Consider the following 22,785-nt stretch of genomic DNA (forward strand, 5'->3'; position numbering starts at 1 on the left):
TGTTCTGATTTTAACAGATCTATTGAAGGCATCATGAATTGGAATAAAGGTGGACCTGGTACGAAGAGAGGCTTTGGTTTTGGTGGATTTGCCATAACCCCTGGAAAGAAAGAGGAGCCGAAGCTTTCTCAGCAGTCTCACAGTGCTTTTGGAACAGCCGGTTCTTCTGCTGCGTTTGCGAAATCAGGACCTCCACAGCTGCCTTCTTTCTACAAAATTGGGTCAAAGCGAGCGAATTTCGATGAAGAAAATGCGTAAGTAGGGTTATTTCTTGCATTTCTCTGGTTCTACGTTTTAGTCTTTTGCTGTTTCCAAGAGCAGTGGAAGTATTTGTGACATGTATGAGGTTTCGATATTTAGAAGAGCCCGCTCAACACTAAGTGCTCTAACACAGCAATAATATCGAAGAAACCTGAGTCGGTCACCTGCAGGAAAACCCTGTGTGTGCACTGACTCTTATTATCCTTTTCTGTGTGGAAAACTTGACTCAGAAACCACGAAAGACAGTGTGTTGCTACGGGCTCTGTGCTGACTGGGCTGATGTTTGCGACTTCTCAGGTACTTTGAGGATGAAGAGGAGGATAACAGCAATGTTGACTTGCCATACATTCCTGCAGAGAATTCCCCCACTCGCCAGCAGTTTAATTCCAAATCGGCCGACTCTGACAGCGATGATGATCCTCTGGAGGCATTCATGGCTGAAGTGGAGGCAAGACCCAGCTCATGAAATGTTTATTAACTCACGTGGCAGTACTTCTCTCCCATCAGGAGCAGCAAATGCCTGTCATGGCTTTGGCAGCTGACTTCAAAATGTCACTTAGCTTTTGTTTTTTATGTAAGATGCTGCTAATTAGAACTCAAAGATGAATTAAATGGGGAGGTAGTCGATACAATTTCCAGTAGCTTATCTTCATGTTCTGGGCATGCTAAGGCTGCACAGCATCATCGTACACCTCTAAGTGCAACACTGAGGATTTGTGTGTTTTTCACAGCTTGAATGGAAATGATTTGAATTTATCACAAACTGTTCTTTAGCTGCAATTCTTAGCTGGATTCTTTCACAGTGTTTTCCAGAAGAGTGTAGAGAATGTATTTTTTCAGCAACACTGCCACGAAGTTATAATTAAATCTCAAAGTAATTACTAGGAAAACTTGTTTAGTGTAGTAGGATGTGGGATGAGAGAAGATTTAGTTGAGAAAGTGTTATCTCTCTGGTGTGGTGGTCTAGTTATGTAGGAATGATTTTTCCTTCCCATTTTTTTTATCATCTTGTTATTTTTTTAACGTCTCACAATTTTATAACCTGTTAGGATCAAGCTGCTCGAGACATGAAGAGGCTGGAGGATAAAGACAAGGAAAAAAAGAATGCTAAGTAAGTTCTTTACTGTAATTCCCAAGCCTAACAATGTCTTGTATGGTGCTAAAAAAAATTCCAATGCATTTTGTTGATGTTCATTGTTCTGTAGATAATATGAAACAGTACTGCTTCCCGTAGTACTGGAGATACTGGAGGCTCCTCCAGACTTGTTTTAAGATGTTCCCTGTCAGGTGATGCTTTAGGTAATGTCTGACAATTGGGATGCAAAATTTGGAGTTTTAGCAGTTTACATTTTTGCAGCTTACCTATCAGTGTTGACCAAGGTAAATAATGATGCCGTTGATTCTTGCTGTAAATGTCAGAAACGTTGGTAGGACTTGCACTGCATGGGGTTGATCAGATTATACATGGTCCTGAAACAGAACACCGGATCCAAATCACCACCTGGGGATGTTCTGAACCGGATTTGCACTTCCTGGCTCATATTCCTCTTCAGTTATGGGACATCTGGTAGCATCGAGAGCTTAGACCAGGATGATCTTTGATGTGGCTTCTACTGGGAAGACGGAACCCTAATCTTTCAGTCTCGTTAATAGAAGTAAAATGAAGTCTTTGCAGGGTCGTTGTTATGGTTGACACCAAAGGATGAAAAATCCATGGGTTGGGATTATAAATGTTACTGAGTTGTTAGTGTTGTGTCTTCCACAAAATATGGAGCTCAGCACTAATCAATTGAAAGTATGGAGCTGCGTATGTGGAACACTTGCAGGGAAGTTTTTTTTTCTCCGCTTGTTTTTCCAGGGGTATTCGAGATGACATTGAAGAGGAAGATGACCAAGTGAGTTCCTATGCAGTCTTTCTATCTTCTTATTTGTTTATCTTCCCTCCCCAAATACATAACTGCTAGGTACAAGCAAAACTCCAGTGCCATGCACAGTACCCGGACAATTCAGCAGGAAGCTCTAGTGGTTACCCTGCTGCCTCCACCCTTCTAGGTGTTTCATTAAAAAAAGAAGAATACTAGCAGACCATTTCTTTTTTTTATTATTTTGAGAAGATTTTTCCAGTCCATTTGAATTTCAACTTCCTGTATAACAGGTTTTTTGGTATCTAAAGGTCTCATCAAGTTTGAGATGAGCTGAATCAACTAATATGGAGCACCACTGTGGAAGTTATTTGCAGTGAAATTTTGTGTCTGTTGAGGGCAAGAATCAGGCTTTCTGCTCTTTGTTTTCAGCAAGGCTCCAGTTCTGTTTGGATTGTATCCAAACAATCCAATCCAGTTCTGAGGATTGTAGGCATTGCTGTAACAGAATAGTAAGCAAAAAGGAAGCACTTCATTTCAAAATTGCACCTTCCTACCAAATTACAGTTAATAACTACCCCAGTAGTTGTAATAACACAGAGGATGGAAGGCTTGTTGTGCCCGTTGGCCTTTGCTACCAATTTGCTGAATGTAGCCATGCTCAAGTTCAAGCTAGGGTAACCTACACCTGCAGACAGCTGCTAGGAAGTATATTGTATGCATATTCAGATGGCTGAGTGACAGTTGGCCATGTGAATGAAAAAGCCAGATGGGTGTACACATTCCTTTGTAATGGAACCTTGCTTTAAAAATCTGATCATAAATCTTTGCTTGAAGAAAGTCCATTGAGGCTGGTGTTTCTGCATGAGAATGTCTTGTTGTGCCAGTGAGACATAAATGGGATTCTGTGAGAAGCTGTGAGGGTGGCATGTGACAGCTTCTAACTTGGGCTTGTGTCAGAGGACTCCTGAAATAGTTTCTTTCCCATTTGCTGTTGCTTTTCATTTCTTGAGTGTAATTAGGGGAAGAGGAGAAACTTTAGCATAGTTTCTTTATAGCAAAGAGGTAAACATAGAGTAACATTGTGTTCACTGTATAGAAACCTACAGCATTTGTGTTTTGTTCATGTGGAAATAAGAATAGATTCTTCTATTGTTAAAGCCTTACGAGTGGAAGAAGTTCTTAAGCAGACCTGTAAGAGAAGAAGGTTGTTTGTTATTGTTTTTTTGTTTTTTTGTTTTTTTTTAAAAGCATTTTGTGGTCTAACTGAACATTGTAGTTGTTCTCTTTGTTTCTTCTTGTCCTTTTTCTGGGCATAACTGTTGATATTTATTAGAAGAACCAGTCCTAGTGAATGTTCTGTTTCTCAGTGATGTGTGTGAAAACAAACAGCCGTCTAACATCTACACTGTTTAAACAAAGGTGGTATTTTTGCATCCTGTTGTATGCAATTTTACTGTATGTTTTGCTGCAGGAAGCTTATTTTCGCTACATGGCTGAAAACCCCACTGCTGGTGTGGTGCAAGAAGAGGAAGAGGATAATCTGGAGTATGACAGTGATGGGAATCCAATTGCACCATCCAAAAAAATCATTGACCCTCTTCCACCTATTGACCATTCAGAGGTAGGAAGTTATTTTGCATCCTGTTGTGTCTGAGGGATTGTAGAAAGGCAGGGGCTAGGAAGTAGAGTGAAATATGCTTCCTTCCAAATGCATCAGTGTTGTCAGGTAGTATTTCACTGCTGTGCCACTCGAGTCACACTGAAGACCCTTAGAATTACTTCATATTAAATCAACGTTATTGCAGACAATTAACTTTTTCTCAAACCTTTCCCTCCAAAATTAAGATGTTCAGAGAGAAACTCGAATCTTGGATTAACTGAGTAATTACTCTTGCAGATTGAATATCCCCCATTTGAGAAAAACTTCTACGATGAGCATGAAGAGATCACCAGTCTGACCCCACAGCAGGTGGTGGAGTTACGGCACAAGCTGAACCTGCGGGTAAGCATGTCACAGAGCCACATCCTCGGGAGCTCTCTGCTTCCATTCTTTCAAACTGCCTCAGCAGTTTTAATTAAAGGTTTGGAATGCCAAGCCTCTTGGACACCTTCAGTGGCTTTGATATAAAGGAGCATGGTTTTCCTCAGCAGGTCTTCAAAGTTGTCTCTAGTCTTCTCTAAGTGGGCATCCATTGCCAGTTGTGTGGGTGCACTTTTGTTTGAGAACCACAGAGCTTAGAACTGAAACTGGAAATGCTTTAAGCAAGAATTGAGTATTTTTCCCATTTGAAACGTGTTAGTGTGGTGATCCCTGTGAAGGGAACTAGCTGGGGAGGAAGAAGATCAGTTATACAAGGAGGTAGATGTGATTTTTTAGTAACTTGTGTTGATTGACAATTTATGTTTGGTTTTTAATATCTGGAAGTCCTGTTTACACAGTGCATATGGAATTTGTGCCAAGTTAAACTTAAGTTTACTTAAAATAAGTAAAAAAATAAAAAATAACTTACTGAAATAAAGACGCTTCATTCATTTCTGTATTTGTTTTTTCTCTTACTGTTTTCTATGAACAATGTTTCTATTTCTAAGGTCTCCGGTGCTGCTCCTCCAAGACCAGGCAGCAGTTTTGCTCATTTTGGATTTGATGAGCAGCTTATGCATCAAATTAGGAAATCTGAGTATACCCAGCCCACGCCTATACAATGTCAGGTGAGGATTGTTACTGGAGCTAACAGAATACATAGAAAGGTCCTTAGTGCATATGAGGATGTATTTAATGCTAGTTTCCAAACTGTCACGAAGAAAAAAATGTTTCCTTTTTCTAGGAAGCGAGCTTTGGGTGTTTTAAATTTCTTTTCTAAAAGGTTGAAAGGTCCTTATAGCAGCAGTGGGGATGAACTGCATGCTTTGTCACTCAGAATGGTTACTGAAGGGATAGGCTCAGAGAATTCTGTTTTTAGCATCCTTACAGCTGGACAGGAAGCATTTGTGGCCAGGTGAATATATCCTTAGGCTGTAGTACTGTGCCCAAACGCTGACATTTGCTTTGAGTCTTTGAAACAAGCTAATCTGAATTTGGCAATAAAAGTGTGTAACTGTGTATGCATCCAGATATATTGCTGTGAGTCCTTGTAATGTGCATTTCTTTTGTTATCTGAGCTCTTTGTGTAATACCGAGGTAGAATATGGGTTTAAAATTTCCTTATTTTAAGGGTGTTCCAGTTGCCATGAGTGGCAGAGATATGATTGGGATAGCTAAGACTGGAAGTGGAAAAACAGCAGCCTTCATCTGGCCGATGCTGATTCACATCATGGATCAAAAGGAGCTTGAACCAGGAGATGGCCCCATTGCAGTGATTGTATGCCCGACCAGAGAGCTTTGCCAACAGGTATGTGTCCACAGAGCATGTATGTGCCCTGCAGTGTTCCTAGAGAAGGCAAAATTCTGTGCAGAAGTTGCCAGAGAACCTCATTTGCAAGAAATTACCCTGGCCATGACTCCATGTAAGCTCACAGCCCTCACTTACACTCCTTTTTGCTGTAGGATCATGACAAATTTTAAATCATCGTTAATTTTACACAGTGATCCTAAATTATTCCCAAGTATTGAGAGTGTTGTGGGTCTGTTGCCACAAGCTGTACGTGTGGAAGCCTGTAGCTCATGTTGCAGTTGAGTGGCTAAATGCATTTTCCCAGTAAGCGAATGGAAATTGTCCACAAATGTTGGAGTGTTCAGCCCTGCGGATTTCTGAATAATTTCATGAAGCTGTTAGCTGAAAAGTGGACCTCATGAGCAGGGCTCTGTTGTTAAGGTAGGTATATTTTCTCAGATCTGTGTAACGTGAACTGTGAGGTGTTCTGTTTAAATCCTCAGATCCATTCTGAATGTAAGCGCTTTGGAAAGGCGTACAACCTGCGCTCAGTAGCAGTCTATGGAGGAGGGAGCATGTGGGAGCAAGCCAAAGCCCTCCAGGAGGGGGCAGAGATTGTGGTCTGCACACCAGTGAGTACCTTTATGCCAACAGTACAATGAAACGTTGAATCAGGAGTGATTTGAATGAGGGCTGTTCTCAAACGACCTCGCTTTTTGCAAGAGCTGGTTAAAAACTTGTGCAAAACTGTTGATTGGGGGAAGTTCTATTGTGGCTATTTATTGGGGTACTGGGCCAAAAAAGCAAAGCATGAGTAACTCCTGCACCAAAAACTTGAGGTTTTAATAGTCAGTTCCCAGTTAAAGTTAATTGAAATGAAGAATGGTCAATTCTTGGATGTCAGCACTGCTGCCCTTCAAAAGCTATCCCTAAAATTCAGCTTTGACAGTGTAGTTGATGAGAGATTTAGTTATTTGTTTCTAAGCCTTGAATATTGACATTTAGTTCTGGACTAAGCCCTGAGATGTTTTCTGTTCTATGCCTCTGGTGAGGATAAAAGCAGATATGGTGAGGATAAGAGCACGAGTTCTGAGGTTGAGTATGTTAACACTTTTAATATGCTTGCAAACTGACTGTTAATATTTATTTCCCCACTCTCCCAACAGGGTCGTTTGATTGATCATGTGAAAAAGAAAGCTACAAACCTTCAGAGAGTCACTTACCTTGTGTTTGATGAAGCAGACAGAATGTTTGATATGGGGTTTGGTATGTTCTAACAAAAGTCACTGTTTTGGAAGGCAGTGGTGTGTGTTTCTCTGCTCAGTGTGACTGTTTATAACTCCTGAAGTGTTGTATACTGGAAAATACTTAAGGAAAGTATACACAGTAACACACACAATTATTGAAACATCTAATATCTGTTGATATAGAGATCTGTGAAACCCAGTTGATAAATTCCAGAAATCCTGATTTTTATCTTAAAAGTGATGAATATCTGCAGCCAACTCACTTCTCTGCCTTGATTCTGTGAATGCAATCCAGTGGTGTTGTAAGAACTCTCTGCTTTATTGGAACAGGATCAGTCATTCCCATCTGTCTGATGTTGGATACGTGCCCGAGAATCACGGGGCATAGTAAAAATCTGAGAGTGCTTTGATTCTGCAAAGCGAGGGAGGCACCTGAGATGTGCAGGGTGCACTCTGATTCAGCTCAGATCTTTGCTTAAAGAACTTTTTGCTGAACTTTGTACAGTAAAGGAACTTTCCTTCTGCGGCAGAGAGAACTGGAAAGTCACAGCAAAATTCAATAGAACAAGAAGCATTCATTCATTCTGTTTGTTAAATAAAGTAGTGAAGTTGCACTTTGAGTTATTCTACTTGCTAACAAACATGCAGTGTTGATTGGAGCGTGTTCCTTCTTTTCCAGAATACCAGGTCAGATCAATTGCAAGCCACGTGCGTCCGGATAGACAGAGTGAGTATGAGCATGTTTCACATTAAACTACTGGGAGCTGAAGGAGGCTGTGTGGTGGACTGCCAGTTCAGAATCTGGAACAGAGATTGCGTGGCTGTGACAAGAACAGGAAATCCATTCTGCAGGATTCTGTGGTGTTACTCTTTGTGGGCTGCTGGGAGAGGTTGCTTGTGAAGTGTGAGCATTTGTTACCAGATTGTTCATCCCTCTGTAATCCCCCTGCAGTCTTTACTCAGAGGAAGGATGATCAGTTGAATTAATATTCACATGCTTTGAGATCCCATGTTCTAAACTGTGATTAAAAAAAGGCTTGCAGCATGCCACGTATTATTCACATCTTGTTTCAAATACCATGAAAGGTGTTTCTCCTTTGAGGAATTCTAATAGTGTGACTTCTGATTCTCCTTACAACTGGTAAGACAGACTGTAGCTTTGGATCACTGACACAATACAGCCATACAGGTTTATAACACGCATGCAGTGTTGTCACAATCGTAAAAGATTTATTTTTCAGAGAATTCAAATACTGTTTTTTTCCTCCTTTTAGCCCTTTTGTTCAGTGCCACCTTCCGTAAGAAGATTGAGAAATTGGCCCGAGATATTCTGATCGACCCAATTCGAGTGGTGCAGGGAGACATTGGAGAGGTAATCACACTTCTGAGACAGTCACAGAAATGAATCACACCGTTGTCTGAAATTTATGTTAAACTGCAGCAGCCAGCTCATAAATTTAGAAGGAAATACTTAATGTTTAGCAAAGAATATTTTGGGTGGTTGTTGTTGTTGTGCTGTTCTTTGTGTTGATTTTACTGAGCTTTTTGCCAGCACATATTCGTGTGGTGGTGGGTGAGTTTCATCGTGCAGTGAAACAACATTAATGCAGTGACTGATCTGTTTGCTGGACTGAATCAGTGGGTATATCCTTCTGCTTTGTCTCACAAGGATAAATAAAACAATGACAGCTTTTGCAGTGGAGGATTTGAAGCTGGTTGTAATGCCTTTCAGCTGGTTTATGTGGGATTGTTGATTCTATACTTGCTTGACGTAGCAGTTGAACTGCTAGCAGACTTATTGCTGCAGTTGAAGTGGGTGGATGTGCACACTTACTGTGAAGAGGCTTTGCACTGTTGCAAAGTTTCACAAGCTGTCTTCTGAACATTCTTTTTTTCCGCCCATTCTCTGCATTTTTTGTCCCCATGAGATATTCCTTACTAACAAAAAATGAGTAGCTACCTGCAGCCTTGTCTTTCTAGGAAACTGTTTTTCCTATGCTTTGCTTAAGAGAAGGAGCAGCTTATCTTGTTCAGTCAGTTTCTTTTCTCTGGTCAAAATTACTAGTCTGAGAACTTAGTCCTCCCAGTAATTACCATTTAAATGTGTAAAAACCAAATCTTTCCTAGAAACTTCCAGATAGTTTTTTGCCCCACTGCACTTTTATTATCTCAGTAAAGTGGACAGGGAGTCTGTTTATACCTCCTTTCTCTGTGATGCTCTGGGCAGTCACAGCTCACAGAGGTGCTTTCTCTGACCCCCATTTGAATACCTTTCACTGATGATCACCCCCTCCACCTCAAACCTCACATCAGAATTGTAAATACTCATCTTCCTGTCAGTTGGATGCTAAACTGCATCATGTCAGCAACTGCAGTTTGCCTCTCGAGTTTTTTAAAGTGTAGCTCACCTCTCCTGCCATTTCTGCACTGTGAAGATAAAGTGGTCAGCCATGAAGTGAGCAGGAGGCAGCTGCAGCCTCGCTCAGAGGAGAATGTCAGTTCCCTGCTTCTGCTCTCAAAATCAGTTCAAATTCCTGATTTTTATTCGGTCTGTGTTTGCTGTACCACCCTTTGCATCCTGCAGCACTGCTTATTTCTCTCCTTAGGCAAATGAAGACGTTACTCAAATAGTGGAGATTTTCCCCTCTGGTCCCAGCAAGTGGAACTGGCTGACACGGCGCCTTGTGGAGTTCACATCTTCTGGGAGTGTTCTCCTGTTTGTCACTAAGAAGGCAAACGCTGAAGAGCTGGCTAATAACCTCAAGCAGGAGGATCATAACCTGGGGCTCCTTCATGGTGACATGGACCAGAGTGAGAGGAATAAAGTCATTTCAGAATTTAAGAAAAAGGGGATCCCGATACTGGTAGCTACTGATGTAGCAGGTATGTGGATTTATAAGGAACTGCAGCTCATGCAAGTTGTGGATATCAGCAGGAAAGGTAACACACCTCAGTGGAAGACAAGAGGGCCTGCTACACACTGTGTCCCAGATGTTTTTCAGAAGTATACACTGTTAGCAAGGGATTTTATTATGATAGTTTCCTAGTGATGTTAAATATACAGTGACAGATAGAAAGAGAGAGAGAGAGAGAGAGAGAAAGAGAAAGATATTTTAATATACAGAAAGTAAATAAGCTGCTTCTGAAGGAAATAGTTGCTATTAATTAATCAGCTGACAAATTTACTTATGCTTATATGAAAAGGAGGTGGAAACACTTGAGGCCTTCTATAGAACAGCTTTTGTACCCAGATGTTTAGCTGAACAAAGAATGAACGTCACAGTCCTTTATTCAAGACCTCTTTCTCTCTTGAAGTAACAGTTATTTGAACTGATATCTTCCATCTCCAGTCCTGTGAGCTGGTGATGAATGATATCTCTGCACTTAAGATAACAAAGAGTTTCAGCCCACAAAAGATGTCTTAACTATGATCTGTTCGTGTAGAAACTTCACGTGCTGGAGCAGAATGATGTGCTGGTATGAATGGCATTGCTTTGAGTCCTTGCAAGGTGTAATGATCCTTCCCACTGTATTGCTCTTGATTACAGCTCGTGGGTTGGATATTCCTTCCATTAAGACTGTGATTAATTACGATGTGGCTCGGGACATTGACACACACACCCACAGGATCGGGCGTACCGGCAGGGCGGGCGAGAAGGGAGTTGCCTACACCCTGCTGACTCCCAAGGACAGCAACTTCGCTGGGGATCTTGTCAGAAATCTGGAAGGTGCTAATCAACATGTTTCCAAAGAGCTGTTGGATCTAGCAATGCAGGTACAAAGCAAAAAACTTTGTGAGGAAAGCTGTTCTTAATTAGATGGCAGAGAAAACCAGGAACTTGGAGACTTGTTTTGGGTTCCATCATATATCCTCAGTGTTCTTTTGGCAACCTCTATTGTTTTTAAGCAGGCTTGGCACAGCAGTGGGTTTATTTAATAACTTTTGAAAGAAAGGGAGAGGTGAAGATCTTGGACTCCAATATGTAACCTACTCTGGTGTCTCATTACAATCAGATTTTTGCTCTGCATTTATGGCAGGTACCTAGAAAATGCAAGTTAGTTGAAAGCTGAACTGGAAAACGATTACAGGTTAATTCACTGTTTGAACTGGTTGTTGTTTGGCAGTGCTGTCTGACAGGCTTGCTATATATAGGTATGACTGATAGTTAAATACTTGCACCACAGTGCTGGCCATGTAGCTGCAGGAGACCAAAGGCTTTTTGGTAATCTCCACATTCAAAGATAGGTTAACACACTTCTGACTTCATCACCAAGAGCTCGGATGCCAACTGCTGGAAGTAAATGGGCTTTTTTCTGACGTACAGAGGCAGCATTTTCAGAAGTGACACAATCTGTGATGCACAGCTCCATAGGCTGCCTGTCAGAAGAGAAGACAGAAGCTGAATGGCTTGGCTTATGGACTTACTTGGGTCTGAACAAGCTACCAGGCATGATGAGACACATAGCTAACCATTATTTAAAAACCTGGCAGTGGGAGGTCTGGTTGGGCTGTTCCTTCCTGGCCACTGCTTGTTGCAGAAAGTTTCACTGATAAAACTTCATTTCTTCTTAACCAGCCAATGGGCTAGATCCATAAAACCCAGGAATGAGTAAATGCAGACCTCTCAAGTGAATAACATTAGAAATGGCACTTATTCCTGGGTTTAGAGAAAGCAAGCCTCTGAAACTTTAACATAGATAAGAGATCAGGACGTAAAATCAGTTTTCATAAGGAGCATTTGTAGGGAAAGCTTCAGAGCTGTGTGGCAGGACTTTCTGCAGCTTAAGTTACCACTCAGTGCAGTCTGCCCTGTCCCATCCCTTGCAACAGCTGTGTTCTGGATTGGGAAACAGCATGCTTCATCTTTTTCTTTCAAAATGCTCAAAATCCTTCTTTTCTAAGTTTCATTGCCTGTGTTTCTCAAGCTGCTTTTTCCCTGTGTTGTTCCCCTTTGCTTTTGTTTTGCACAGAACCCGTGGTTCCGGAAATCCCGTTTCAAAGGAGGAAAAGGCAAGAAGCTGAATATTGGTGGTGGTGGCTTAGGATATCGTGAGCGTCCTGGCCTGGGATCAGAGAGTTCTGTAAGTAGGAATGCTGAAGAAGTTGGTTACAGTCCTTGGGTCTTTTAAACTTAGGGCTGCCTTTTTTCCGTGTAACAATTTGTGTCAGTACAACCTCTGCTTCCACAAAATGGCATAGGTCTGTCCATCCTAGGAGAACAGCTCACTGCCAACATTTACAGGAACAAACTGCAGGCATGCTGGAAATGCATCGTGCTCATCATTCATCCAGAAATCACAGCTGAAGTCTTGTTCACACTTTGTCACGCTTCTGACATCTGTGAACACCACCATCTGATCCCATTTTGCTTGTGCTGTAGGGAGATGGTAAATACGGTTATACTGTTGCATAGTGAGTTGCTTAGAGCTCCTGCACCTTTGCTTTTCTGTTGTCCTGAAGAACATTGGGCAGACTGCACTGCTGCTCAGTGCTCTCTGAAGGTCCATGGTCCTTAGTGGGTGTATCCCCTGAGTGCAGAGTGATGATAGGTTTGTAAAATGTGAAATGTGATGTCTTTCTGTTGGATAAATCTCTCCAGTTGTCCTTTGTCGTTCTGATTAGGACCGTGGCAACAACAACAGTGTGATGAGTAACTATGAAGCATACAAGCCATCATCTGGGGCAATGGGAGACAGACTTACAGCAATGAAAGCAGCTTTTCAGGTTGGTTCAATCCAAGTTCTAACTCAAGAGGAAAGGAAATGGGGTGGAAAATGTTTCCTACTGATAGTTTGAAACAAACTTTTTCTCCCCTGAAAGTGCAGAAACCCTGCTGACTTCAGGGAAATTGAGTTTGGTAGTTGCAGCCATGTCTCATTCACTTGGGGCATGGAGTCTGAAGTGGAAGAATTAGCATGCAGGCTGGACTGAACATATTTGCACAACATTCATTGGCCAGATTTTGTGTTTTACTGCCTATTTGCTCTTTTTTGCCTCTGGATTTTGTTTGTTACTATGCTTGATCCTGTTTGGCACTCTTGAGCGTAAAAATTAACCCCACAATATAGAAGTCCCCTTGTTTCTGTGGTCAGGCAACAGATGTCTGCTACTAATTCTGTGTTGATAAGCACTGCAGTAATGTAATCACTCTTTGAAAGGGTTGATAACTGCAGGACAAGGGGAAATGGTCTGAAGTTGAGGGAGGGAAGATTTCAGTTGGATTTCAGGGGGAAGTTCTTTGTTATGAGAGTGGTGAGGTGCTGAACAGCTGCCCAGAGAGGCTGTGGATGCCCGTCCATCCCTGGAGGTGTTCAAGGCCAGGTTGGATGGAGCCCTGGGCAGCCTGGGCTGGTATGAAATGTGGAGGTTGGTGGCCCTGCGTGTGGCAGGGAGTTGGAGCTTCGTGATCCCTTCCAACCCTTGCCAATCTGTGATTCTGATTCACTCCAAGAATGAGTTTTTGTAGGAGCTCTTTCTCCTGGGGACATCCCAAAGTTCAGGACAGGCTTGTGTCTGCGTGATGGCTGTGTGTTCTGCAGTGCAGCACAGAGGTAAACACACTTTTTTTTCTTTTCCTTTCCATCTCTTTCTGGCAGTCTCAGTACAAGAGCCACTTTGTTGCTGCAAGCTTAAATAACCAAAAGACTGGAAGCTCTGCTGCTGGTGCGAGTGGCTGGACCAGCGCTGGGAGCTTGAACTCAGTACCTACAAGTTCTGCACAACAAAATGCTGCAAACCCTGACAGCCCCATTGCAGCCACCGCAGCAGCAAAGGGCGTCCCGGGTTTCACCAGCACCGGGACTCTGAGCAGCGTTCCCACCTTTCCCAGCGTCGGAATGCAGGGCTACAACAACACCAACAGCGCAAACGCCAGCGCCGCTAATCGGGAAGGCATCGGCAGCGCCGGCGGCGCTCCTCGCGGTGGCAGCGGTGGAGGCGGAGGCGGCGGCATCGTTAGGGAACGCTACAGCGACAACAGGAACAGTCGGCACAACGAGGTCCCGCGCCGCGGGGAGGGCGGCGGTCGCTACAACGACTTGCAGCATCACGGAGAGGGGGGCGGTCGCTACAGCGATGCCTATCGGCACGGGGAGGGCCGACACGGGGACAGCCATCGCCACGCTGAGAGCCGGCACTTCGCCGACGTGGGAGGTGCCAATCGCAATAACGTCGACGGCAGGAATATCAGCGAAGGGAGGAGCAACGAGAGCAGGAATGGTGAGAACAGGAAGGATGCCGGCAGCCGAGACAACAAGACAGATGGTTTTGCTGTCCCAGAGCCCCCAAAACGTAAGAAGAGCCGATGGGACAGTTAAAAGCTGGTGCTTCACAGCCTGGGGTTTCTGCAGGTAGTGCTGTCTTTTATCCAGAGGATTTCTTGGTTTTTTGGTAACTGGTTGTTGAGCAGCTGGGGGAGGAGAAGGAAGCCACGCAAACTCCCCACGCGAGTCTGCGCCGTACACCTGCAGACATTCACTCTAATGGTGTGTACATGCAATGCTTAGTCAAAAAGAAATCATTTTGATAAAGCTACCTGGGTTCTGCTTTTAAACGTTCAGTGCTCAAATAACTCTGCTGGATTTAAACAGATCTTCTTGACAAGAAAGAAGCTGTTTCATGTCCTTGGAACAATAAGAAACTGTTTCAGGTTGTCTTTTCTTAACCAGCATACCCACTTAGAAACCAGTCCATCTATTGATGCTCAGGACCCACCTGTTTAACATTAACCTTTCAGCAGTTTGTTCACTATGGTGAGTTCTTCTCCAGTTTCTTCTTTTCACACCCTCTTTTATCCCCAAATAAATTTTGGCTTCCAGATTGCCCCTTCCATCTCTCCCTGTCACTTAAGAATGTATCAATTTTTCTTGCTTTAGGTGGGATGGAACAAGTTGAGTTTTCTTTCCTTTCATTTCTTATGAAAGCTTTTGAAGGGATCCTTCTCCAGCCCAATTAACCACAATTTCACAAGTAGGGGGTGGAGTCCCTGCTTTGTCTGTGGTCAGTACAGCAATCCTGTTGCCCAGGTGTCTTTTTTTCCCTTGTAAAGAACCTCTTTTTTTCCCAATAACCTTCATTTGGGTGGAAGCCTGCATAGCAAACGTGTCTCTCTGCTGTGCCTATGCACCCTCTGTTATGAGAGGGCTGATTGCTTTCAAAGTAAAAACAAAAAAAGGGAAAAAAAAAATAAAAATGTAGATATGCCCACAGCAATCAAAGGTGCCCCCCATGAAATGAAGCTCAATGAAAGGGCTTCATTCTGAAATTCAGGGACCTGCTGCTCAGAAGCCTTTAGGGAGAACCTGAAAAGCAATCGATGGAGTGGAACAGCTCAAATATCACCCCACGTTGGACACGTGTAGTTAAAACTGTAAAATCTTGCTTGCCCGTTTTTAACTCACTGTGTGCATTATCTGTTTTTTAACTTCTTTTTTGTTTGCGCCATGAAGGTAAGGAGGAGCTCTTGTGTTGAAACACGTCAGCACTCACCTCTGTCTTGTTTCTGCTCAGAGAAGTATCAGAAACTGTCAGGTTTTTGTGACATTGTGATGTTTTCTTTATCCGCTGTGCATTTGCTTTCTGCTTGCTTTAGTAAATGTTTTATTACTGAGACAAAACACCTGGCACGTGCTTTTCATTCTCCAGTTTTTCCTTTGGCTCTCCTGGCACTGGGATAGAGATTTGTCCTATTGGAGATCTGACTGCATCCCTTTCTTTCACCAGAAGTAGTTGAGAAAATAATTCCACGTTTTTTCTCGCCATCTTTTACCTCAAACAGATTTGAAAACCATATTTAAGCTCCAAAGCCTTGTGGGGTTTGGGTTATTCCATTTTACAAGTGGAGAAGTGCAGGACACATGGCTTATCCCGACCTTTCAGAGTTGTCCCGGGGCTGGAAAGAGAACTCGGCAACACTCGTGATGTGCCTGGCATTGCAAATGTCCTCAGTTCAGTCCAAGTTTGACTCTTCAGGCCCCCTCATAAACAGCTCTGATGCAGTTTCTAGAACAGCTTCCACTTGAATTATCCCATCACTTTTTGCACTGGTTTGAACTCCGCAAGACTGAAGAGTTTATTTAGTGGTCAGCATTAAGGTGAGGATGATCTCCTGAGGCAGGTGTTCAGGAGCCTTTGTTGGTTCCCCTTTCCTTATCGCACTCAGTGTTTATCACAGTTAAAGATTTGAGTTCTAAAACCAGAAAATGGCTCTATAATCTGAAGCTGCCATCTGCTCCTTCCCCCCTTGGTTTCATGTTGCTGCCTCTGGGAACTGGCCTGGCTGTAGCATGTGCTTTCTCCCCTTCTTTTAAATGCATCCCTCTGCTGTTTTGATAGGATTACTGAAATTCCTCACCCCTCTCTCAGCTACCAGGAGCCCCGGAGACTTGGACGAGTAAATATTGATCGGTGGCAGAGAGCTATAAATGTCAGTTCACAGGTCTGTGTTAGATGGATTACAGGGCTGATTCCTCTTCCCCAGAACAAGGTAGCAGTGTGAGCTGCATGCCAACTACCCTGAAAAAGAGTTTCTCTCCTTGCAGTGGCAGGCTGTGCTTTCTTCTGAAGAGTCAGGAGCACAAATCAGCACAAATCAACTACAAGAAGCTCAGGTTTGTCTGTAAAGTATAATCCTGCTCCTGGCTCAGGCACCCCCTGCCTCTCGTGCTCCACAGTGGAGCAAAAAGAGTGGGAGGTGATGAAGATGTGCCATCTTCAAGACCCGGTGCCCCTCTGTGCCCTCACATCCCCTGGCTGGTGGTCCCCCCAGTGATTTCTAATCCTTGTGACTCTGTTTACATCTTAGCTTTTCACTGGAAAGGTCTATGAATGCACACACAATTATTCACATGCTCTCTGTTGCTATCTTTATTATGAAATTACTGTCTCATTAGAACAAGTGTATCCCCGCTCCCAGCAGTGCTGTAATTCTCTCTCCCACCCATCTGTCTGGGCAGGGCATCGCAGGATTCTCAGCAGTGTCTTTACCCAGCAGTGAGCATTGCCTCGCAGGGGGGCAGCAGTGCTGGGCTGGCTGTGCCCCAGGAACGAGCAGGGAGGGCAGAGCTGGGGGGCTGTGATGCTGGCTGGGCTTCCAGCTCTTCACACCCTCAAGCTGTCCTGTAACCGATCACTGCACACATCCATGGGCTGTACAAGGATGTAGGTGAGGGTGAGGTGAGCTGCTCTGCCCCTCTCGCACCGTACAGCAGGAATTGGGTACAGCTGAACAGGGGAGTCAGACTTAAAGGGTACAATCTCACTGGCTCAATTTTGTATGCACTGGAGCTGAAGTCACTTTCTAAACCATCACAACAAGGCATTGAGCCTGGAGGACTGTTTCCTGTGATGATTCAAGGCTTTGCATGCAGACATCACTTACACCATCACCTGCACGTGGAAGGAAATGAAGTTTTGAACTGCTGCTCAATTTTAGGCCAGGTAGGTACAAGAAGGAGCAGGAGCACGTGGTTCCTTGGCACGTTGGCTCTGAGGAAAAGGGCGATGAGTTGATTCAGTTACTATTTCCTGCCCCAACTCTCCATGCAAGCAGAAAGTTGCCCAAAACACAAAGACCAGTGCAGCTGGGAGATGCAGTGTTAACTTCATAGCATCGTCTCCAGCTCTTTGTTCAGACTGGGGTGACTCTCATCCAGGTCTTTTAAGCCCAAGGTGTTTTCCCCGCAGGTTTTCTGGCTCATCTCCTGCGTCAGATGAGACAAAAGCTCTGCAGCACAGGAGCTGGGGGTGTAACCTGGCAGGCTGCCACGGGCAGGGGGAAGCAGCCCCCGGGGCTGTGTGCCCCCCGGCCCTCGCCCTGTCAGGCTCACACTGAAGCTGGTGGTGCCGTGGGACATCAGCCCACCGTAACAGCAGCTCCCTGCTGCGCTGCTGGCACGCGCCTTCTGCTTGAAGTCCAGCGCCAGGCTTCTCCGAAAATGGGCTTTTTTAATCTCTGCCTGCACCTGCGGAAGAGATCAGAGCTGCTGGTGCTCAGAGCCAGCAAAGCAGTCTTCCCTTCCCTTCTCAAATCTGAGTTTTCCCTTTGGTTATCCAGGGAGTGCAGGGAAAGATGCTGCCCTTCGCTTACCTCCCCATTGCAAAAGCAGTAGATAAAAGCCACAAAGAAACCCTGCCAAAAAAAGATGGAGGAGTTTTGAGTCCTGAGCTTGGATTCCTGGATGAGCATCGCTGTGCTTGGAGCATCATACCTGAGAGGAGTTAAAGAGCATCTCGTAATGCATCTGGATCTGCCACAGGACCCCCGAGACTTCGGTGTAGGGCATGGCCATGAACACCACGTAATGCACTCCAAAAAGCGGCATCAGCACCAGTGTGGACTTCAGCAGCTTTCTGGGAAGAGAAATCAGGCGGTGAGCTGAGATCTGCCAGCCACCTCCCACGGCCATCCCCACAGCTCTGCTCTTCATTCACAGCCCTACGGGGATCCATCCCCATGAAATGGGCAGAGAATGAGCCAGGCCTGCACTTGCCTGTACTGCTGCCGGGGGTCCAGCTTCCCCGTGTTCGTCTCCCAGAGTTTGGAGGCCAGCACCCGCACGATGTTGAGGAAGAGGAAGAAGTTCACCTGCCAACAGCCACCCACCCACGTTGGGTTTGTTGCCTGCAGGGACCTAGCCCTGTAAATGGCAGCAAACAGCCCTGGGGTGCTCAGTCCCCTCTTCCCCAGAACGGATTGTTAATTTCCTACCACAACAGCAGCCAAGATGGGGACCTGGTAAATCCACTTCATGTTCCCTGCACTGAGGTCCCAGCACCTGAAGAGAATGGGGAGGACACACCAAAGAAATACCTGAAATCCTGATGGCAGCCGATGGCTGCCTGTCCCCCCATCACCGTCCCCATCTCCTGTCCTCCCACCTTCCCCTCTTTGCTGTCCCAGAGCACCTGGCTGGGAGGAGTTTGGGGATTTGGGTAAATCATTTTGGCACCAGTTATCAGTGTATGATGTCAGCCTGCACCTGGCTTCCTTCCATGAGCAAGACAAAGATATTACGGGTCTCAACTACTGGCAGTTTTATGACCAAGCCTTATGTGTTTGTTGACTCCTCTTGTTCTTTTTGGAAATCTTTTCTGAAGTTCTGATGCCCGCAGATTTCTTGCTAGCATCTGCAACCTGCCTTCCCCTCCCCAAAGAACTGCTGGAGGAGATGGATCTACGCACTGCGTGTCTGCCAGGGAGGCCCTGACGCTGGCCCAGATGGACACAAACACAGCAGGGAGACCTGGAGGGATGGAACACAAGAGGAACACGGCTGAGATTGGTGTTTGCAGCCCAAACCGATTCACGGTTTACATTCCACTGCCCTCATCGGTGCTGCTTGGCTGGTGCCTCAGCTCCTTGCTGGGCTCAGCAGCGTTGGGTTGGGGTCCAAACTCACCCCAGCCAATGATGATGAGGACCCACAGGTAGTTCTTGTTGGAGAGGAAGGCCATGAAGATCAGGCTGTGCAGGTAGAGACCTTCCACCAGGATCCAGTAGTGGTTGGTGGCCAGGAAGTAGAGGAAGAGCGTCACCACCACCTTGCAGCCAACCTGTGACGTGGGTCAGAGAGGTGCCCACATCAGTCCTCCCCCAGAGCTACATCTCTTCTGGGTTTGTCCAGCAAAAGCACAGGGAGAACACAGCTGTGCTATGGTTGGCCTTTTGTCCCATCCCTCCCAGCGGCATCACCCCAAGTAACACAGTCCATATCCCCACACTTCCAAGTTCCTAAATCCCCCTTTTCCCCAGTCCTGTCTCTGTGCACTACCAGGTGGCTGCGTTGGCCTGGTGAGGGGCTCAGCTCTGCCCCCAGGTCCTCCTCCCTCAGCTTCGCCTCGCTGCCCAGCACACCCGAGTAGAGCACGGCGTCCTTCAGGAAGATGCTCGCTGCCCGGCAGATGAAGGAGGTGAAGAGATGCATGTGGATGTAGTTGCGAGTGCAGTGCAGGCGCCTATGGAGAAGGGTGTGACATGAGCACAACCCCAGCTGCCCCACAGCTCATTCCATGGGGGCTGCCAGGTGATGATAGGGGGCTGGACATCAACTCCAAAGCGTCAGCCCCCCAGGAGGCAGATCTGGGTGAGACTGGGTCTTCAACACCTTCAAAAATGGGGTGTGTTGGTCATGGGGAGCCAATGAGATGCGGTGCCTGGGGGCTTTGGGAACGGCCTGGAGAGGTTCCAGTTTCCCCAGGGGCTGCTGCACACAGGGCAATGGGGAGGTTTCCTCCCATGGGGACAGGAGCTCAGCTCCTCCTTACTTGAAGTAGGAGAGGATGCAGACGGCTACGATGAGGGAGGCCAAGGAGATGGAGTAGCCAGTGGTGTACATCAAGTGCAGGCGGTCAAACACCTCCTGGAAGAGAAGGGCTCTGCTCCAGACCTCCCACAGCCTGTGTCCCTTCTGCTCTGGGCTGAGAGCACAGGGAGAACTGGGAGTGCTGGGGGGACAAAGGGGGACATCTGAGTCCTGCTCCCATCCCAGCCCCTTTCCCAGCACCTTCCAGTCACCTTCTCACGGCTCCGGCTCTCGGAGGAGAAGAGCACAGCGCATTCGGTGTAGTTGGCCCAGGTCTTGTTGAGGCTGAGGGTCACTTCCCAGGTCCCGTAGGCACTGCAGTACCTGTAGGCACGGCCTGGGGACAGAAGGGGACTCTGAGAGCTGCAGGACCCGCAGCAAACCCAGCAGTGTCCCTGAGGTGATTCCTGAGGTGCTGCTCAGCTGCAAGTGCTCACCTTTATGGTTGAAGTCATAGATGTAATCAGGGCAGGGCACGGCCACCTCCTGGCTTGGAGAGCCTTTGGGCCAGCAAATGATTCCATCCCATTCCGGGAGGCAGTTGGTGTCTGATGAGGGGGCAAAGACACTGCATGTCCCAGTGACACAGCATCCATCCCATCCCATCCCATCCCATCCCATCCCATCCCATCCCATCCCATGCTTCCAATCCTGTCCACCTCCCATCCTCATCCATGGCATGCATTCCAACCCCATCCCATCCCCATCCATCACACTGCATCCCATCCCCATCCCCATCCCCATCCCCATCCCATCCCATCCCATCCCTGTACTCTCATTTGCAGTGTGCATGGAGCAATCTGATGTAGCCAGCAATGGCCCATCAGGGTGAGAGTTTGATTAGCAGCTAATTACACACAAAGGAGCCTCACAAACCCACACCAGGACCCTGCTGTCCCTAAGAACTGCGTGTCCCCCACATGTCCTGCTGATATCAGAGGGGACACAGCCCGGTCCCCCAGGCCCACCCGTGTGCAGGACCAGGTGCTACCTTTGACCTTCTCCAGCTGAGCTCTGATGTCTCTCTGACATTTTTCTCTGGCTTCCACCAGGAGATAAATCTGCTCTTCCTTAGTGAGAACGTCATCAGGGTCCACCTGCCCACAGAAATAGGGGTGAGGAGCCCAGCACAGTGGGGCCGCTGCTGTCTGAGGGTGGCTCAGATCTGCTCTACCACCAGAGCAGCCGGGATGGAAATGAAGGCTGCAGCCCCACAGCACTGCACTCTCCCTGGGAGTCACAGGATCACAGAGTCCTGTTTGGAAACACCAAGCACTGCAGGAAGAGCAGAGCAACATAGGATGAAATTTGGGGTGGGCAGGATGGTGCCCAGGATGGGCAAAGCAGCAGCACTGGCAATGGAAGGAACAAAGATGTGGGGTTTGCAGAGCACAAAGGTGTGGGGCTGCGTTGTCCCATCAGTGTCCCCCCCACTGCTGAAAAGCCATCAGTGGGAGCACGGAGCCATGAGATCCCCGACCATCACGGGCTGCAATTAGTAATGCATAATCAAAGCCAACAGAGCAAAGAGAACGAAGGAGCCAATGCAGACTTACCAGAGCCCGAGCAGAGCCCAGCAGGCAGCAGCAGAGCAGAGCAGCCACGATGCCTCCCCTGCCCACGGACCCCATGGGACGGAGCCAGCGAGGGATGGGAGCCGTGTCCCCACCAGCCCAGTGCTGCAGGCTATGGGGTGAGCTGAGGTGTGGGATGAGGTGCAGCATCCTCAGGGAGCGCCTTCCCAAACCCCGTCCCCATGGAGGCGAGGTGTCAGTGGGGCAGTTCTATGGGGATGGAGGCTTGCACAGGGCTGCCATGCTGGGGATTTGTTCCACAGCTTCGCCTGCTCCAGTGCTGGTGTCCCGCTGGCTTTAAGCTGCTCCTGGAGAGTGTGCAAACAGTTCCCAGTGGGATGGGGATGGCAGAGGTCTGTTGGCTCAGCCCTAGGTGCTAAAATCCTCTTCGTTCGAGGCAGATTCCTCCTTTCAGATCGTCTCTCGCTGCCCAGCAGCTCATTTTTCAGCTGTCACACATTTCCCCACAACCCCAAGCCCCAGACTGGTTCTGAGGAGCCGAGGGAATGGGAGTGCAGCTGGAGGTGGGGAGGCAGAGGGTGCGACACGTGAGCATCTCTGTGCACTGCTTTAACCCTTTTCCTTCTCTTGGGATCAGGGATCAGCCCCACTCCCTCCAGGGCTTCCTGTAGCATCTCATGCACAGCTGCACACCGTCTGGGCACACACCAGCATTGGTCCGACACCATCCCCATCACTGCAGTCCCTTATCACCCTATGGGGAAGCCCTGGGGCTGTCCCATTTGGGGATCATGCCCACACCCAGCGCACTCCCACCACCCCATTGGCTTGAGCAATTTGTGTCCACCAAATGGCAAAACGGGTGACAAAACCAGGCTGGATGTGGCTCTGGGCAGCCTGGTCTGTTGGTTGGTGACCCTGCACATAGCAGGGGGTTGAAACCAGATGAGCATTGCGGTCCTTTGCAACCCAGGCCATTCTATGATTCTATGATCCTCGCCCCCGAGCAGAGTGACCTCGGGATGGGGCCAAAATTCAAAACCTCTGTGCAAAACCCTGGGAACTGCAGGACCCCAAACCATGGCTGGGTGTCTCTGTAAATGGCAAAGCCCTGCACAGGGCAGAGCTGGGGGCCTCCCTGCTGCTGCGTTTTCCAGGCAGAGCTCTGGTCCTGACCAGGGGCTGCATGGAGGAGGTCGGGCTT

At 46.7% G+C, this 22,785-nt stretch overlaps 2 protein-coding genes across 3 annotated transcripts; one reads left to right on the top strand and one right to left on the bottom strand.

The window, feature by feature from the left end:
• On the top strand, window positions 1-14,930 carry DDX42 (DEAD-box helicase 42). 2 transcript variants are annotated; one of them, XM_003213038.4, is made up of 17 exons: window positions 1-254; window positions 559-709; window positions 1,311-1,372; window positions 2,120-2,156; window positions 3,598-3,747; window positions 4,024-4,128; window positions 4,716-4,835; window positions 5,339-5,515; window positions 6,001-6,129; window positions 6,664-6,763; window positions 7,424-7,471; window positions 8,019-8,116; window positions 9,351-9,627; window positions 10,293-10,519; window positions 11,716-11,826; window positions 12,368-12,469; window positions 13,342-14,930. In XM_003213038.4, exons 1-17 carry the CDS (start codon window positions 34-36, stop codon window positions 14,059-14,061), a joined length of 2,835 nt encoding a protein of 944 aa, XP_003213086.1. In that variant the 5' UTR covers window positions 1-33; the 3' UTR covers window positions 14,062-14,930. The 2 variants fall into 2 exon arrangements, with proteins under 2 accessions (XP_003213086.1, XP_019478930.1); XM_019623385.2 differs by lacking the exons at window positions 1-254; window positions 559-709; window positions 2,120-2,156 and having other exon boundaries at window positions 1,327-1,372.
• Window positions 14,931-16,324: 1,394 nt separating this feature from the next.
• Window positions 16,325-22,417, bottom strand: LOC100543646 (parathyroid hormone/parathyroid hormone-related peptide receptor-like). The gene is made up of 13 exons (XM_010724475.3): window positions 21,603-22,417; window positions 21,038-21,143; window positions 20,484-20,594; window positions 20,259-20,383; window positions 20,009-20,103; window positions 19,516-19,699; window positions 19,144-19,297; window positions 18,927-18,987; window positions 18,453-18,519; window positions 18,231-18,329; window positions 17,953-18,090; window positions 17,832-17,873; window positions 16,325-17,706 (listed from the first exon to the last, which is right to left on the bottom strand). The coding sequence occupies exons 1-13, from the start codon at window positions 21,768-21,770 to the stop codon at window positions 17,347-17,349; spliced, it is 1,710 nt and encodes a 569-aa protein (XP_010722777.1). The 5' UTR covers window positions 21,771-22,417; the 3' UTR covers window positions 16,325-17,346.
• Between the last annotated feature and the right edge of the window lie 368 nt (window positions 22,418-22,785).

This window comes from Meleagris gallopavo, chromosome 29 (genome assembly GCF_000146605.3).
Source record: "Meleagris gallopavo isolate NT-WF06-2002-E0010 breed Aviagen turkey brand Nicholas breeding stock chromosome 29, Turkey_5.1, whole genome shotgun sequence".
Classification (NCBI taxonomy): Eukaryota; Metazoa; Chordata; class Aves; order Galliformes; family Phasianidae; genus Meleagris; species Meleagris gallopavo.

Excerpts from the sequence above, each read along its gene's own strand:
- DDX42 (XM_003213038.4), top strand. The coding sequence starts at position 34 with ATGAATTGGAATAAAGGTGGACCTGGTACGAAGAGAGGCTTTGGTTTT. Across the intron at positions 4,836-5,338 it reads CCACGCCTATACAATGTCAG|GGTGTTCCAGTTGCCATGAG; the intron begins GTGAGGATTGTT and ends CCTTATTTTAAG. Across the intron at positions 12,470-13,341 it reads CAATGAAAGCAGCTTTTCAG|TCTCAGTACAAGAGCCACTT; the intron begins GTTGGTTCAATC and ends TCTTTCTGGCAG.
- LOC100543646 (XM_010724475.3), bottom strand. The coding sequence starts at position 21,770 with ATGCTGCACCTCATCCCACACCTCAGCTCACCCCATAGCCTGCAGCAC. Across the intron at positions 18,988-19,143 it reads CCTCATCATCATTGGCTGGG|GTCTCCCTGCTGTGTTTGTG; the intron begins GTGAGTTTGGAC and ends CCATCCCTCCAG. Across the intron at positions 18,520-18,926 it reads GCCTCCCTGGCAGACACGCA|GTGCTGGGACCTCAGTGCAG; the intron begins GTGCGTAGATCC and ends CATTCTCTTCAG.